The sequence below is a fragment of the Cydia strobilella genome, chromosome 6 (genome assembly GCF_947568885.1).
Source record: "Cydia strobilella chromosome 6, ilCydStro3.1, whole genome shotgun sequence".
NCBI classification, from domain to species: domain Eukaryota; kingdom Metazoa; phylum Arthropoda; class Insecta; order Lepidoptera; family Tortricidae; genus Cydia; species Cydia strobilella.
Window position 1 is genome coordinate 7601220 of NC_086046.1, and position 18820 is coordinate 7620039.

The window sequence follows — 18820 nt, forward strand, 5'->3', positions numbered from 1 at the left end:
AATCGTAGAAGCCAAAAATACATAATATTTATGATTAAAAAAATGTATGTTTTATTCCAATGATATAAGTACCTACCTACTTATAAGTAATATCATCATGTAACCATACGAATGCCATGAAATAATGTTCAAAATAATAACTTGAATACTTTATTACAAAACATACAAACGTAACATATAGTGTTCTAGCAAAATACTACGCTTACAAACGGTATAATGATTAAAGCTGATGGTAAAAGTAACTTTGAGTTTTCAAAATACGTCCACACACAATTAAATGTGCTACACCAAAAAATGTGGAAAAACAAAGTACTTTACGAGGAAATATACAAACAAGTTAAGCAGTTACAAGTATTTACATGAATTACAAAATGATTATAAATGGTAACTATATTAAAAGAAACAGTAGTAAGTACCTACTCATAATTATTAATGTAATACTACACCATATGCAGTCAGGTATTTACCAACTTTTATCTAATATAAAAGTCAGATAGTATCCGATAAATATATCAATATTCTACAATTTACATTGAGTCATTTCAGAATTAATTACAAACCAAAATTCGCGTCAGTGAATTTACCGTTTTAATCTAAAAGGTGCCTATCTAGTAGGTAGTATTTATCCAGTACCGAAGATAAAAGTAAAGTACTGTATCGTGCCTTTATCACGTGGTAAACACAACCATTAATTATGCACATTTTAACTATAAGAAGCGTTAAGAGTCCCCGGCAAGCTCGGTTCTCGATACAAACGTAGTTACCGTAGTTACGCTCTCATTTTAAAACGACTAAGTAGCTAGATTGCTCTGAAACTTTGTACTTACAATAAGATAACGTATATCTAGGTCTGTAATTAGTTTATGTAGCTTCAAATATCATAGTAAAAAAAATACAGCGAATTTATGTTTTTCAAACAAAACTTTTGTTTGCTCTATTTCGTTTGTTTTATAAACTGGAGCTATATAAACTAATTACAGACCTAGATATACCTCATGTCATTGTATGTGCAAAGTTTCGTTACAATCCAACACTTAGTTTTAAAATGAGAACGAAACTCCATTTGTATGGGAAGGTCAAATAAGGCAGAGCTTGCCGTGGACTCTTAAGTTTTATGAATAGTGGTTAAGAGGCTATACTAGTCGACGACCGCTTAATTCTCCATACAAACGTAGTTCACATTTTGGAAATACCATGGAAAATTTCCATGGAAAATATTTGACTTTTATATTTTTTGATTATTATAAGAGTTAGGAGCAATGTTAATATCCAGAGGAAAATAGGGACTGGAGAAGCGGTCACATGAAGTCGTACCGATTCGTCTTAATAATCTAGTGAGGAAACACGACTTTACCGACGAGCGGCAGGTACCGCACCAGCGGGACGTAGGACAGTAGCTCCCGCGCGGGCTCGAAGAGTGACGCGATCCAGTACACGACCAGTAGGTACAAGAACACGGACACCAGCTTGTCTAACACCCATAGACTGGAAACATAAATGTTTTCTTTAACCCCAAAGATGTCAACTGACACGCGTGGCTGGTGACAGCCCAATATCAACTAGAGATTCAACGGATAGTTGTTTGGCTGTATACCGGATGTTCGGCCTGTCAATCGGCCGAATATTCGGTATCCGGCCGCCGAATATTCGGCCGGCAGAACTATGCCTACATTTCGGTTTTTTAGGTGCGCATTGTGCTGACCTGTTTCCTAGTGAACATTCGCACGGACTTATTACTAGGTTCGAAATGAGTGCGCGTGCAAGTGAGTGGAATGTTTAAATTGTTTTAAAATAGGTAATAAAGCAAAGTTACCATCCGGTATCCGGCCAGATATTACAATACGAGCCGCATAGGTCGGATACCGGATAGTAACCGAATATCCGTCGCATCTCTAATATCAACCTTCGTGCATGCAAAGTGGCGTGGCGTTCAAAGGGTTAACAATGAATAACACATGATAACACTAATGATCGATTTGCTTAACGAACTTTTGCGTCAGTTTGATACTTATGACTATAATAGCCACCAGGCGGTCTAGCTTAAGTTGCGTTCTTGCGCGCGAGTCCATGCTTGAAGTCGCGCTAGATGTATGGTATGGAGTCGCGCGCGAGAACGCAACTCATGCTAGCAGGTCGGATAAAATGTTTGAAAATAACTACTCTAGTGCAATTGTCAAATGAAGAGCGTGAATCATGCTGCGCTGTAACCTGCTCCGAGCAGAATGATATTCTATCGAAATATTGCCAGTGGAAACAATTTGGTGTTCGAAACTTTTAAGTACGTACTAAATAATTATAGACACCAATTAAATACCAAATTCGGTCAAGTAACACCTACTTAGGATATTCTAAACTCGTTCTAAAGTATTCATTTCGTAAGTATACAGTGCATCGTTTCAAATCGATACTGCCTTACCTATACTTATCATGTTATTAAATACCGTTTCCTTATATATTGTTTGAGTAAATAAAAAGAGCGATATGTAAGGTTATCGCAGCAGTTAACAATAACAGTTAATAATGTTTGTGCATTCCAAGAGAAAATCCCGTTCAAAATTAATGGTGCAATGATGTTCGCTATTGCGATATCTATTAAAATAAATGATGTTGTTTTAGAGTCCGTATCTGAAACAAAATGTAGGTTTCCCGCACCCTAGGGCCGATACAGACGGACTGCAATTCGACTGCAATTTGTTTGTGAACTGCACGCCAACTGCAACGTCGGTGTGCAGTTCCCATACAAGAAATTTCAATTAAATGGAAAAGAGTTGCTTTTGTTTTGTTTCGTTAGATTTTAAAACAGAACAAATTCAATACGATTTTCCAATCCAAATCAAGTTTGACTGACAATTTTTCTTGTACTTGTTCAGTCAGCTGCAGAGAAAAGGTGCCACCCCTGCATAGAAGTTTGTATGCAGCGTGGCACCTTTTCTCTGCAGCTGACCGTACGATGGGACGGTAAAGGTAAAGTAAGATGAACTTACATGTTATTCTGCAGTCTGGCTTTGGGCAGATTTTCCATTTTCTCCTTCAAACAGTATAATTTCCCGCCAATCATACAACTCTCAATATACGGCTCGTCTTTGATAATGGTCAGGTCCATAGGGAACAGTTTGAAGTCCTCAGCGTTTAGTGACTTTGGTAGAGCCTTGAAGTTGTTGGTGTCGAACCACCATTCCCTGGTTGTGAAATACTGAAGGACTTCGAGGCCGACGGATATTCTGTTTTGGATTCTAACCATGCTGTAAGAAAATTATAAGTTTTTTAGTTATTTACCTACTTGATTGCATTACAATTAGGCATGTTTATTCAGCTGTTATAATGACCGTAATACAATTTCTTAGGCTTAAAGATCTAAAAACAGTTAAAAGAAACTTCTGTGCACTAAATGTTAGGACTTTAATGTTTCTTTATCATGGCAAAATTGGCATAAAAGTGGTAACAACCGCTTGACTTGTACCTAAGTAAAAAAAGTTTTTGGCAAAAGTTCCATTTTTGGTACAAGCTTTTATCGCTGACTGTACTTTTCTTTACAGAGGCAACTAACACTCATCGAAACAATTTTAACAACCCCAAACACAATTAGTTTGCGTAGTTTTATCATAGAGCTCCCATGGCCAATTGGCCACCTCCTGTCTCCATCATCAGATCAGATGTCATCAGAATATTGCATTGTCATCCGAATTACGTATGCATGCAAAATTTAACCTCAATCGGAAATCGGGAAGTTGGTCAAATGTAGCTTCCAAGATTTGGCCCACACTAACAAAATAACATACCTACATACTAACAGGGCAAGTTAAATAAAAGTTTGTAAAAAAGACTTATGCACAAACATAAGGAACTTCATCTTTAGCGAAGATTTTTTTCATTATTTCATGTATACCCATACCATACTCAATTGCATTATAAAATGCACTAAAATTGAATTATGTAATAAATATGTAACACTAATCATACTTACAATCTTTTCTGTCCAAATAACAGCATCAGGAAATCAATCAAATAAGCCGGCACAAGATGGTAAAAGAACACGCAAAGGCTATGTATGAACTTGTTATGCCGAATGTTGCCATCGGGGTACCACAGGGGGCCCTCGAAGGGGTACTTGCGGATGGTCGCTTTGCCGTTGTCCAGCACTTGCTTCCAGGTTGTATCTCTGTCGTCGCCGGTCGTTAAATTGTAGACGGGGAGCTCTGGAGACCTGGGATGGAAAGTAAGCTGTGTTACAAGGACATAAGGTTGGGTTTGGCTTAATGAATTGAATTCTTAAAAATTGTATAAAGTTGGGTCGGGTTATTGTTGCAATTAGGGATGTCTGTAACCAGCTTCACAAGGTGATTTCATTTTTATAAAAAGGTCTTGTATGGTTGACATTTGGTGTCGTAACTGTCTGTGTAGATATACTTAATTAGATACTTGGTAATAGTCTCTTGAAAGGAATTATATTTTATTTATTTGTCCATGACAATGCCCTCACCGTACTACCGTTCCGTCTGTGTGCGAATCTTGCACGCGATCACGATGATGGCTTTGATCGCGATATCCACGGAGATGATCTCGCAATGGTAATGACCTTCGCCGAAGTAGACTGTCCTTCCTTACTGTTCCGTCTGCGTGTCAATTTTATACCGATGACGATGATCGCGATTTGCGCGATATCCACAGGGACGACCCTGCAGTGGTAACGACCGTAGCCGGAGTAAATTGTCCTTAGTGTCCTTACCGTTCCGTCTGCATGCCGATCTTGTACGCGATCACGATGATTGCGTTGATCGCGATGTCCACGGGGATGACCTCACAGTGGTAATGGCCATAGCAGTGCATAGAGCGGATGACGCCCTTGCCGGCGCCCACCATGAGGCCGATGGGTCCGTTGAGGTTATCCACCCAGCCTGGTATCGGGTCCTTGTATGAGGGGGTCACTGAAATGACAAGTGATAATGTTATTTTATAGCGATTGTTATCTATAAATGGTTATTGCCCTGTGGCGGCTGCACGTTTCAACGATTACACAGGTTCAGCAGCGTCAGCGTCGACAGACGTATTCAACCACTACAATATGGTGCTTTGAGCAGCTTAAACATCTTTTAGCGAGTAATTACTACATTACCCAAACCATACAAACTCATTCTTAAGTTTTCTGTTGCAATTATTGGTTTTAAGATGTTTCCTTGTCACATCTACGCAAATTATTAGGATTTGGTAATAAGTCGGCCCCTACAGACATCAGTCGTATGGCATCTGATTTCCTATGGTTCTGATAAGTAAAAGTATTCTATTATTTGAAATCAGTCACCTACACTGGGTCGAACTACACACGCCGGTAGTTCAGGATGAGCCTCCCTGACCAACGCCTCGGCCAGCCGTTTGGAGTACAGGTAGGAGTTGGGGTGCATGTTCATGATGGACGGAGCTAAGAGCCCCCGGCAAGCTCGGCCGAATTGCACCTTTCTATACAAACGCAGTTCCGCTCTCATTTTAAAACTACGCGTTGGATTGTAATGAAACTTTGCACATACAATGGCATGAAGTATATCTAGGTCTAAAATTAGTTTATATAGCTCCAGTTTATAAAAGAAACGAAATAGAGCAATAACAAGTTTTGTATGAATAATAAATAAATAAATATTATAGGACATTCTTACACAGATTGACTAAGTGCCACGGTAAGCCCAAGGAGGCTTGTGTTATGGGTACTCAGACAACGATATACATAATATATAAATACTTAAATACATAGAAAACACCCATGACTCAGGAACAAATATCTGTGCTCATCACACAAATAAATACCGGGATTCGAACCCAGGACCATCGGCTTCACAGGCAGGGTCACTACCCACTAGGCCAGACCGGTCGTCCTTAGTTAAATTCGCTGTATTTTTTTAACCATGGTATCTGAAGCTACATAAACTAATTACAGACATAGATATACCTTATCTTATTGTAAGTACAAAGTTTCAGAGCAATCTAGCTACTTAGTCGTTTTAAAATGAGAGCGTAACTACGGTAACTACGTTTGTATCGAGAACCGAGCTTGCCGGAGACCCCTAAGTGGTTCAGCTAGTCGATCGTCGGTCAGCTATTGCGCCGTGCGCACTGCGCAGTTGATACCACGTGTAGGTCGTGGGGTGGGTCGTCTTGTCTGATATCTCACCTATACTGGGTCGAACTACACAAGCCGGTAGTTCAGGATGAGCGTCCCTGACCAACGCCTCCGCCAGCCGTTTGGAGTACAGGTACGAGTTGGGGTGCATGTTCATGATGGAAGGGGCTAAGAGATTTAGCTGGTCGTCGGACAGCCATTGCGAGGCGCGAAGGACCTCGTGAGGGTTGTGGGGTGGGTCGTGCACCTAGAAAGTTAGAAGTCGATTAGTAATTTAGATTATTTTTAAAATAAGAATAAGGGCCCATTATACTGACGCCGTTCTGTTTGTAGGTATACCAGTATCAATGTCTGATCCAGTGTATAATTTACTATAGGTAATATTGGTTGGTGGAAATGAGTAATCGGTAGTTACAGCCACAGTTAAAAAATAACGTTAACGTTAATAACATTCATTGTCATCTTTTTGGCTCATTTAAGGAGTCTTGGAACCGCTCGGTTGCTCCCACTAAAATACTACAAGATTTTCTATGTGCATATGTTCTATTAAATATGAAGGTATACGTAGCACCGTACCTTTTCAGCCATTCTCTCGTAGTCAGGATAGCAGAATGCGGTTGAGAGATGCACAAAAGCCGCCAGGTTCTTCATATTCCTGGCCATATCGATGACACGCAATGTACCCCTCGTGTTCATTTCCAGCCCTTCCTTCAGCGGTGCCTCGAGACGCAGGCTGGCTGCGAAGTGGAATACTACTGATACCTGAAAGTGCATATAAGTATTTAATAAAATATATGTTTCTTGCCAGTCTTTATATTAATATCAATATAGGTACTTCCCACGTCTGGGCACAGTTTTTCTCCTAGAAGCAATAGGATAAGGACTAGGCTAGGACATTTCCCTCCATGGTAATTTTCGTAAATTATCCAGCACTCTACGCTGAGTGTTGGTGGAGTGAACTCTATTGCTAAAGCAATAAGACTTAAAATGTCATTTTTCTTTTAATACATATATATTTATACAGATAGGTACCTACTACATAGATCATTTATATGTTTTTGTTTCAACATGATACTATAAATGAATTCGGCATCCCCGAGATATACGAAAACAATACCAAACCTGGCCTAGTAGCTTAACTGATATAGATATCAGGATAAAGTTGAAGGCCCCCCTCCCCCCCCCCCCCCTCCGCACACATATCCAAATTTTACATAAAAAATCTTGGTGGCTCAGTGGAGCCAGAAAGCAGTGGCTTAAATCCATCCTTGGGTCCTAATGACCAATCTGCGAAACAAAATGTTTCATCCACGAAACGCCGTATTTCATTTGGTAGTACCTCGTTATAAAGTTTGTTCAGCATCTGATCGTCGATCCCGAGGTTATCGTAGCAGATGTCTCCCGACACAGGAATCAGTTTCTTCATCACATGTGGTTTCTCTTCTCTTAGCCTTGAGAATAACTGTAACGGAAAATAGACTTCACATAGTAATTACAGCTAAACTTGCTTTAATTTACAGCCGTAGGTATGTTACGAGAAAAACAACTAGCAAGCTTCTACGGCAATAAGAATATAATGGATAAGAAAATTTACATATTTATCCGTGATGATATACCTAAATCTTATTTATAAATTATATAATAGGTATCTCTTTCTTAATGATCTAAGTACTATCGTTACAAAAAGATACCGTCAATTAAAATCATAGTATAAAGACCTATCTTATAAACTTATTACCATGAACTTACTGATATGTAACGTATTTCTTCTGCTTTGCCTAATAGGTACCTACATAAAATGTGCAGGTGGTACAGGTTAAAGGTTATTTGAAATGAATAAATACTTACCTAGTATCTATTGCTTCTATTGTAGGTATCTAATAACGTGACTGCAATAATAATACAAGTTTAAGCATGGTGTAATAATCATATTGCCAATGCCAAGTGATCTTCACTATCCGGTAGGGAACTATTTTTTAAATACCTATCCTTTTACTAGAAAAACCTTCTAGAATGGAATGTCTTGAAATAAAATTGGTCATGCTTATTGTGTGGTAAGTTTTGACGATAGATATCCTAGCTAGGTTTAGCTACCTAAATTATTTAAAATTCTTGAGTTTCCACATATTCGTGCCGATGCACGACTAAGGGCCGATACAGACGGACTGCAACCCGACTGCACGCCAACTGCAACGTCGGCGTGCAGTTCCCATACAAGTTGCAGTCGGGTTGCAGTCCGTCTGTACCGGCCCTAAGATATATTGTCGTGTAAAAACTTAGACTACACTCAGAACTTCTAGAGTGATTTGCTAATGCTCGGCAGCATTACTTGTAGGACTGAGATACCCCGCCCGTGTGGCTCAGACATTAATTAATAGGTGAGTAAGTACATAGATAATCTAGTCTAAAATTGGGTTTATTTTAATACATATATACAAAAGACTGTAAACTACTGTAACTACTACTACCTACTAATATACTGTGTGTGTCTGTACTGTAAGATAGGTGTGTGGGTTATACTGCTCACTTCTAAATGCAAGTTCGCGTATTAGCACCTTGCCCATGAGGCCTCGGTACCACTTAGTGATGGGCGAGCGGAAAGTTTCCGTTATGGGAAACTTTCGGGAACGTAAGTTACTGAGAATATTTCCGTAATATTCTCCTGACGTGAAAAATAGGGAAATTTAAATTTTTTTGATGATTATATTGCACTTTTCTTAGTGAGTAGAGCTGTCAAAAGAGTCACTTAGTAATATTACAAATGGAAAATATAATACATACTTAAAAAGGTTTATAAGTTAGGGATAGGAATATTTTGAAAATTTAAATTTAATAAAAAAATTAACGTACATAAATTTGTGCCCCATCATTCAATAGGGTTTTTAAAATGATTTAAAGATATTTCAGATCATTTTTTGCTTAAATAAATACTTTGGGAGATAATCGAACCGAAAGTCTTAAGAGATTATGAACCTGAATCAACAGTTTCCTAGAGTTTTTCGTTATTTCTCTAGCTAAATTTTATTTGTTTTGCTTTCTTATATTTGTTTAAAATATTAGAATCATAAAAAATCTAAAGAAACGTGTGTACAAGAAGAGCGTATGTTCTAAAGAAACTTACGGCAGTTACGCCCTTTTGACGGTTGCGGTTGTACCAAAAAAAGTTAGTACTGAGGCTATTAGGTAACTAGGGATATTATGTGACCTCAACAATGAACTTTCGTAGAAACCAGTCTCATCGAGGGGACTAATTGATGCGTTCTCATGCAGTTATAATTTGATTTAACAAAACTAGCACTTAAAATATACGCCAATCACTATAATGCATTTTTTAAGCATAGTTTTGCGAAAGACAACATACAGAAATGTTACTTATACACCATATTTCTATAATTAATCATAAATTGCCAAGGAAATTTCCCTGCAATTTATGAGAATTTTACGGTAATTTATGGAAATTTGCGAAAAATTCATGAAATTCAAATAAGATGATCCTGGATTTGACGTAAGGATAAGGAACCTTGTATTTTTAAAATATTTCATCATTAGAAAAAAATCTAGTTTCTATACAAAAAACACGCGCTTTTAGTTAAATTGCCAGTTTTGGGAATGTTTCCGTAACATTACCGAGAATATTCTCTCAATCGGAAATATTCTCTGCAATTTCCCATCACTAGTACCACTCGTCTAACTTACGGGTAGTTTCCACATGTCCTCGATCCGCGACTCGGGCGTCTTGCCGCGCTTGCTCCGCACCAGAGCGTACACGCAGCCCACGTCGGGCACGGAGTACAGCAGTTTCTCTATCAGCACCTTGCCCATGAGGCCGGAGGCTCCCGTCACCAGGACCTTGCGGCCTCGGTACCACTCGTTGATGTCCGACGTCATGTTTTATCTGTGCGTGGAGGGAATAACAAAGCCTGTTAAATTTGACACTATGATTGCGGGTGACATGGATACCTATGTTGTAAATTGTAGTTATTTGTGATGTTTCATGCCTCAGGGTCCTTTGGCTTATGGCGTCATTCATAAACCCGTTACTGGCCTAAATTAGAGCTATGAATCGTTTGTCTTTATCTGTCATTTTGACTTATGTATTTGTAAGAAAGGGATAAAACATAATTTAATTCTAAATCAGGCCCGTAAAGTTTTATGAATAAGGGGGGTGGAGCATAAGGAGCCTTTAGGCATGGGACGCCACATTTATAAGAAGGCCTATTAAAAAAATATGTCGTCTTGAGTAAGTCATACCCTGGTGGTAATACCTTAACTACCTATGCGTTTCATGCAACTGGCAAATTTATGAAAAGTTAAACGTAACCACTTAAAAATTGGCGCATGATTTAGTTCAAGATTAATAATCGGATGTAACGTTATCGCAACGCAAATAGGGAAGCGTTGTTGCAAGTTGCATTCGATTTCCTGCGGCATTTTGTAACGCAAGTGACGCAAACGCCGGTATCTGTGCCGTGCGTGAGGCGATCTTCACCGGTTTAACGGCGATTTGCGTTGTAGGTTTAGCTTGTTATGTGGTCTACCACATATACTTAGGACTAGGTCCTTATGCACGAGCGTATGATTTGTCAGATCACTTTAATAATGTGTATGATTCATCTGGTTCTGTAGCTTCTAGTTTTTCGATGAGCATTGGAGCTTGGAACCCAAAACTTTACTTCATCTGAAAATCGTTTTAGAGATTCCTTTGGCAGGTTTGCTGGAATAACAGAAGTAGGTATTGTTATCAGATTGGAATCGCATCAGGCGGTGTGCACAAGTGGTTAATTTAATGAAAGATGAAGTATAAATTTGTCTTGTTGAAAGCTGTAAAGTAGTCAAAACTATAGGTACTTAAATCTTATTTTTACTTAAGATTAATCATAGAACTAATTATTTGATTGCAATTGACCATCACGACCAATTTCTAATTTACCCTCCCATCCCTTACTATTCCTACAGTCAGCAAATACACTTAATATACATAAGAATGGCGTAAGCTATACTCGCTATATTCGCACATGTGGAATAGGCCCAGTTTTACTGGTTGCTTAGGCACGAATTCTACCAACATAACATGGCTGCGTGCCTGCGGCTTGCCACACAAACTGGTAAATCGTGACACGGTTGCGCAAACCTCACCGCCCTACTGCTACGAACCAAAATCTAGCGTAAACGAATTGCTTATAAATCGCCAGGACTTCTTATAATGCACTAATAATTATTTATCATGGTCAAGGTATAAGCTTTAAATTAAGGGACCCAAATGACTATAAATAAGTGAGTGTATGATGACTAAGTAATATACCTACACTTAAGTAGTTTCGACTTCAATTATTGTAGTTAACATTTATGTGTAGTGGCTGGGTGGTTTGAAAATGTGTTGTCTACCCCAAACTTTTTCATACACTTTTCGTCGGGTAGTCACACAAATCTGTGTTTTGACATTTTGCTGGGACGTCCGTTAGCCGCGACCACGACCAGTGAAACCTGTCGCAACTTCGGTTAAATAAAGGTAACAAAAAAAATTCGCGATAGACCCGATTTCCTATAAATGTGATTTAATATGTGTTTCGATTCAACTTTGTGCAAGTACTGTTACCCCCTTGTGAGGTGGAACAGTACTTGCACAAAGAAGCACTAAAATGTAAACTAAAGAGGCGTATTCAAAAAGATCTAAATTCCATGTTTTATTGATGCGACGTATAGATATTAAAATATAATCATATATACTAATATGAATACGCCACCCTCTAAATCTGCGATGGCGTCGTATATAATATTATGATAATACTTATTTAGTCTATTCAGTTTTAAATTTGAGATTTTTATTATTGCATCTATGTTAGTTTGCAAGGTGTCTTATGTCTATAGGCCTTATTGCCTGAAAATAAACGTTGTTTGATTAGATTTTATTCGCATATCTGTTAGGTTTTTTTGCAGTTACGGTTTTCTGCAGGATCCCGTTTTAGTAGTATAAGTGCTAATATAGTAACATTCACACGAGCATTCTGTTTGCGGGATACTGCACGCATACTACAGAAAACTGGATCCTGCAGAAAACCGTACCCGCAAAAAACAGGACATCAGTGGGAAAGAGCTCTTAGATATAATAAGCTCTTTAATGTGGGTAAATAAAAAAAATGTGCCTATACCTAATCCAAGGTCTTTTACCCAATTGACCTTAAAGCTATGAAGCAATGTCATATAAGTTCGCGATGTTTCTTCACATACTCCATAGCGTTGACTGCGAAATACGTCACTTCACAAAGCAATGCCACTCAAAACCAGTGCCGTGACTTTCGATGGCTAACCTATTAAGTTTTACATAATACATACATTAATATACCAATATAGTATAATGCGTTTTGGTAAATGCATTATTTTTCGGAGACCAAATGGTTGAAATAACTAGGTACAACTTTTCGGGCTATAAGTCCAGTTAAGGCCACTTAAGGCTGTCAATCGCGATTTAAAAACATAGCTACACATACATACATATTTACGTGATGTGATTAAAGGAGTTTTACAAAAAAAATGTGATTAACGAAGCCATTGAGAATTGTTTAACTCCCCCAATTTCCCCTCAATTTGCCAGGCAAGAACTCAAAATACCGTCAAACGGGGTGAATAGGGACAAAACTTAAAATGTGACACCCGACAATTTCTTCCCACACAAATTTTATCATTCGATTGAAAATAATAGTAAATTTTGTATACACTAATACTACGCGTAGAATTAGAATTGCAACGTGGAATCTGGGATCCCTTACCGGACGCGGCCAAGAACTCGCAGAACCCCTGAAAAGGAGAAACATCAGCATCTGCTGTATTCAAGAAACACGCTGGAAGGGAGCTAAGACCAGAGACCTAGGCTTAGGATATCAACTGGTCTACTACGGAACAAACAACAAGCAAAATGGCGTTGGCATCGTGCTTGATAGCCACCTTAGGGACAGAATAGTTAACATTGAAAGAAGAACTGACCGACTCATAGCCGTAAAACTTATTACCTACAAAAGCGGGGGCAAAACTTCGCAGATAGTCTTCATATTAGCTGATAATAGAGTGAAAAGAAGATTTATGGATTGTAAGGTCATTCCGGGAGAATCACTAACGGCCCAACATAGGCTACTGGTTGGAGTCTATGAACTACCAAAACCTCATTGCCTTGAAAGATCACTGGAAAGTGATATACAAAACACCCACTTGTCTGCTGAAAAGATGTGGTCAAACTTTGAGACAGAATGTAGAGCCAAGTATACTCAACACTCAACCGACGCATATAACAACTTAGTCAATCACGCGATTAGGCGGTAATGCAATTTTTTTCGCGCATGTCACGCATTCGTTTCTTTATATTTATTCAAAGACAAACTAGAGTCGGGCCGACTGCCATATCGTTCGACATCAAGTAACTGAAGTAACATGCGAAATTTGACAAAATTGTTTGCAACTAACACTTCATTTCGAATAAAACGTCATCTCGACTGATATTAGAATAGAGGCCAAATCAAATTTCTTTGTTTCTCAGAGATGTTCTAAATTTGAATGTAATTAAGGTATCGGTTATCGATAACGTAAAGTTAAAATTACGCTGCACCCACAGATTTGTTAATATAGGCCGTTTGCTTATCGTGTCTGAATATATTATAAGGAGGTTATAAATATTTTAATGTCATAAGCTTATGTAGCCCGCGCAATAGTTCTTCTGAAAATAGCGTTTGAGTCGTCAATAAAAAGTAACAATGTAGGTATGTACCACAAGGAAAATCTTCAGTCAATGATAGACACTGCGATAGTTATTATACAGTAATTTGACTTGTAATTGAAGGATGCAAATTAAAAACCGGACAAGTGCGAGTTGGACTCGCCCACCGAGGGTTCCGTTCTTTTTCGTACCTACTTGTTGTTATAGCCGCAACAGAAATACATGATCTGTGAAAATTTCAACTGTCTACCTATAGCTATCACGGTTCATGAGATACAGCCTGGTGACAGACAGACGGACAGAAGTACAGACAGACGGACAGCGGGTCCCGTTTTTTTAACGCTTTGGGTACGGAACCCTAAAAATTCATAATCAACTGTGAAGTAAGCGGCTAAAGGAATAAAGGTTATTGTGGTCATTAAGAAGGTAAATGTAAGTGCAATTTTCTTTATTGTGCTATTTTTTTTTTCATTAGGAAGAATTCTGCAGAAGAAGTAGGTAAATATAAAATTATGCTCTAGAGAGTCTAGAAATGATTAATGACACATAGAGCACCCAGACAAAATTCATCATTATCGTCATATTAGCTGAGCATAAAACCTACACTGCTGGAGTCCATCTAGGTCTCCTCGAGGATCACCACCGACATCCTACTCTAGTGGATTAGGACACGACATTTACAACGACTTACTAGTGCGCTACCCGTATCCAAAGGTTCGATGTGATTTTAAACAGTTTAGTAAACTCCTGTTCTTATTTACGCATAAGTTCCTACTAATTATTATTTTTGGAAGTATGGATTAATGAGAAGCTTAAATTTTTTGTTACTAAACTATAGAAGAAAGACTATCTATAGAAGAAAAGATGCTTTGTAATTAAAGGTCATCTTGTTAACTAGTGATGATTTCGCAAAAAAGGCCAAAGAATTTCCTATCAATTATGACATTGTTTAAAGTGTCATAATCAACTTTGGCTATAAGCTCAAGTGTGACCTATGACGAACCTTAAACATAGGTAAGACCCAAAAGTGTGTTTAACCTCTTGTTTAACCTCTGTTGTTTAACCTCTTCTTTTCTGTATTCTTTGTATTGTTTTCTGTTATGAGGTGTGCAATAAAGAGTATTTGTATTTGTGGTAATTAACATTATACACTACAGTGAGATGATATGACGAACTTGTGTGTTAAGAGGATACGGGAGCTGAGATTTAAACATTTTAGGTGAATATATCCGTCTCGCTAAAAAAAAAGCGGCTCCTAAAAGTAGTGCGATAAGGACAACGCCAGGTTAGGCGAAAAATCCTGCGTAAAAATCTCAAAAAACGAGGTCTCATACTTGACTGTTTCCTCTTCCAAAACTTAAGGCGGTTCCAGGCGAAAAATCTACTTATATGATCATATTTTTCTAAGAGACGTTGATATTCGTAGACGTGGAAAAAATACATGTAGTTCTTGATCATATTATCTTTAATTTATAAGCTTCCCATACACACTTCAATTAATTCCCAAAGTAACCTCTAACTAGGACTTAATCCAACTTTACCTGGTTATATTTATTATGTGACACTATAAACAAAAAACACAAAAAAAAAACAATCTTAACTCAAATAGTAATTTTACCGCTTTCGAATTTTGTTATTGTAAAGCAACGTTTTTAAAATAAATAAAAATCGTCAAAATTCGATCAATATTTACACTTGGCGCGCATGGTCTGTCCCGTTTTTTCTTGCGAAATGTGACAGTGATAGCGGCAAACCGATGGAACGGCCTTAACCAAATGTAACGAAATTTTGAGATCTAAATATCTATATACAGGCCATGCCTAGTGCGGGGTTCACTGCAATGTGCATCTATGGAAATTGTGTTTTTTGTTAAGTAAAGATAATTTAATTTAATTTAAATTAACTGTGTCGGACTGTTTTGTTTTTTAGGCTAATTGATGTCAGTTTTAAATACCATAAAACAAAAATATCAAAAAAAGCAAAACAGTCCGACACAGATATTAATAATAATAATATGTGTTGAAAAAATCATTGCTCTAGCTTCAAAAACCACGAAAGAAAAAGTAGAGTACGTTTGTATGAAGAAATGACCACTCCTGTTGCCTCTTAACAGCGGTTAGGCTGGCAATTGCAAGTATACTTTCTTCATTTTCGCGAGTCATATCCTGGTCATTTGCTAATCGGCCGGCCTAATTTCAGTCACGCCATTTGCACTTTGTCATTGAGATTCTTAGAATAGGCTGTACCTGCCTATCTATGAAAATATTGTAAGTAAATGCTAGTAAGTAAGGGAACTGTCCCGTTATCTCCTAGTAGTAACAAACATACCTAACTATAAATAATATACAGATGTCTTGCGGTAGAGTCTGTTCGGAAAGAGAAGAGTAGTGAAATGTATGGGATCCAATACATTCTACGACTCTTCTCCTTCCGAAACAACTCTATCTATTAAACCTCTACCTTGCTGATCACCTAATGGCATGGCTTCCAACCTCCGTGGCGACCTGACATAGACCGACTGACTGACTGGCTGACTGACATGCATATTTGGAATATTGGTACCGACATTTAAATTCAAAATTAGACATGACAATCACAAAACAAGTTGACGACCAGTTCACGACAGACAGCGGACGACGACAGACAGTTCACCTATAATCATCCATTCTTTCAAAAAGGGGTAAACACGTAGAATAATCATGTTTTATAGGTCAATACTGTAGTTTGCAGTCAATTACACATCTATCGGTAATGTTCAATACATTACAACGCTACAAACATTTCAACTATCACATGCATACACCGCGACTGAACTAGTTTAAACACTTTTAATTCGTTATAAAACTACAATTCTGATTAAAAATCAAATTCCTACGACTACATTTTAAAATTTTATATATGTATTTGTTTATATCTTGATTCACCAGTTAGAGGAATGTGAAAACTTACCCGCGATCGCTATTTCTCGTTTGAACGCTGCGCGGTTGTCTGTACGAGGAGCGTCGTATGCGCCGACTAACTCGGTTGTATAACGACAGCCCAACCTGCGCTTACGCAGCGGCTCTATATTACCATCTCTCACTACTCGAACCAGTATAAGTGAGAACTTTGAGATCCGTAAAAGTGTGCCAAAACAAACGAAAACGAACTGCGAGTGCGCACACTATATAATTTGATGTAGTGACAGCTGCAAAAGTACTTGGCCACTTTATGAATGAATTCCATTGTGTCCAAAATATGTCCATGCAATTTTGCGGCTCACTGTACGTTGCATATTTTATGCGAGCTGCACTCGCAGCAATACTCGAATATCGTTGTCTGCTTCATTATCACTTGAATATGTAAGAGTGATCATAGACGAACAAACAACGAAATTTCAATTTTAGCGGTAGGCCCTCAGAGGTCACATTTACGCTAGTTCACCTCTCGCATAATCTCGGTACGCGAATACTGGTGCAGGTAGGAGGCGAGGCGCTTCAACGAAAAACGTTGCGAAAAACTTAAAGGCACTTGTGAGTGAATCTATGCTTGACGCGGTAGGATTTTGCAACGGTATTGACTGAACATTAAGCTGTAAACTGTTCATTTGGTCTCGAGTCGATAAACATAAGTTCGTGGCCGTCGTCAAACAAGGTCCTATTTCATAGTTTTATTTCATGAGTAACTATCGCGGTAACCGAAGACAATATTAAGGTCCTATTTGTTTATGGCGCTTATACCTATACTATAGTAGAAACTGGTAATGAATAACCCATAACCCAAAATTCTGATGCCTGATAAAACGTTATATAGTTTATATACCTAATTTTCATTTCTCATACTCTGAAAGAGAGTCATTGTTGTTTTAAAAGGTGTGCAGAAAATTATACGTTTTGCACTAGATCATTTTACGTTTCAAGTACTATTTTTTAATTTTTTTACGATAATAAATTGAAATCTGGGTTTAAATGGATTTGTTATACAATTTCCATTCTGATATTCTACTCGCCATTCCATAAATAACGATACTTTTGCCTAAATTGTTAATTGAAAGTACCCTCAAGAAATACTATAAAAATGTATACTTAGTGATGTTAAAAAAAAACCAGCCAAGTGCCAGTCGGACTCGCGCACGAAGGGTTCCGTACCATTACGCAAGAAACGGCAAAAAAAAAATCACGTCTGTTGTATGGGAGCCCCACTTAAATATTTATTTTATTCTGTTTTTAGTATTTGTTGTGTCGTACCCAAAGGGTAAAAATCTGTCACCAGGCTGTATCTCATGAACCGTGATAGCTAGAGAGTTGAAATTTTCACAGATGATGTATTTCTGTTACCGCTATAACAACAAATACTATAAAGTACGGAACCCTCGGTGGGCGAGTCTGACTCGCTCTTGTCAGGTTTTTTATTTCAAATTTGGATTTCGTGTTTACATATTTTGACCAAAACGAGGCTCTTCAAACATACCAATTATTATCAAAATCTGACAAAAAAAAAATTAATAAAAAATGGCCCTTTTATTAACCAAAACTATAGTCTGTTTATTAAACTAAGTATAAAGTATTACCCCATACATTTTCTATGCAAGAAACAAATGAGTGTCTCTACTCACCTCTACTATTTTCTATGGAAAGTACTTTTGATTGATTGATTGATTATTTATTTGTCAATAATGGGTTTACAAAGAGGTCTTAAAACTATTTACAATATGTAAGTACAGAAGATCTCCACATTGTGCCTATAAACTGGCATACAAATTTAATTAAACTAGCCTAATTCCATGCATCATAAAGCATTCACCACCTGCACCTTCATAAAAAAGCTTTAGTTAAGAAGGCATTAAGTTCGCCATTTGTACATTTTTCTTTGTTTGTGCAATAAAGTTTAGATAAATAAATAAGTTTTTAATTGAAATAAAATTTTGATAAATCGAGCACTGCATACTAACAAAGAGGATACAATAGGATCGAGCGGAACTGTCATAGTAAATTTTGTAAGCACAGTCAAAGATAGATATAACTCCG

General features: G+C 37.8%; 1 protein-coding gene and 1 long non-coding RNA gene across 2 annotated transcripts in view; both read right to left on the minus strand.

Moving 5' to 3' along the window:
• LOC134742428 (uncharacterized) overlaps positions 1-18820 on the minus strand; it is an 87034-nt gene that overhangs the window by 41262 nt on the left and 26952 nt on the right. The gene's annotated exons all lie outside the window — the stretch shown is intronic.
• LOC134742382 (putative fatty acyl-CoA reductase CG5065) lies at positions 107-16879 on the minus strand. Its single transcript, XM_063675498.1, has 9 exons — positions 16764-16879; positions 9806-10004; positions 7449-7571; positions 6686-6871; positions 6161-6356; positions 4727-4925; positions 3965-4204; positions 2985-3242; positions 107-1485 (listed from the first exon to the last, which is right to left on the minus strand). The coding sequence occupies exons 2-9, from the start codon at positions 9995-9997 to the stop codon at positions 1332-1334; spliced, it is 1548 nt and encodes a 515-aa protein (XP_063531568.1). The 5' UTR covers positions 9998-10004; positions 16764-16879; the 3' UTR covers positions 107-1331.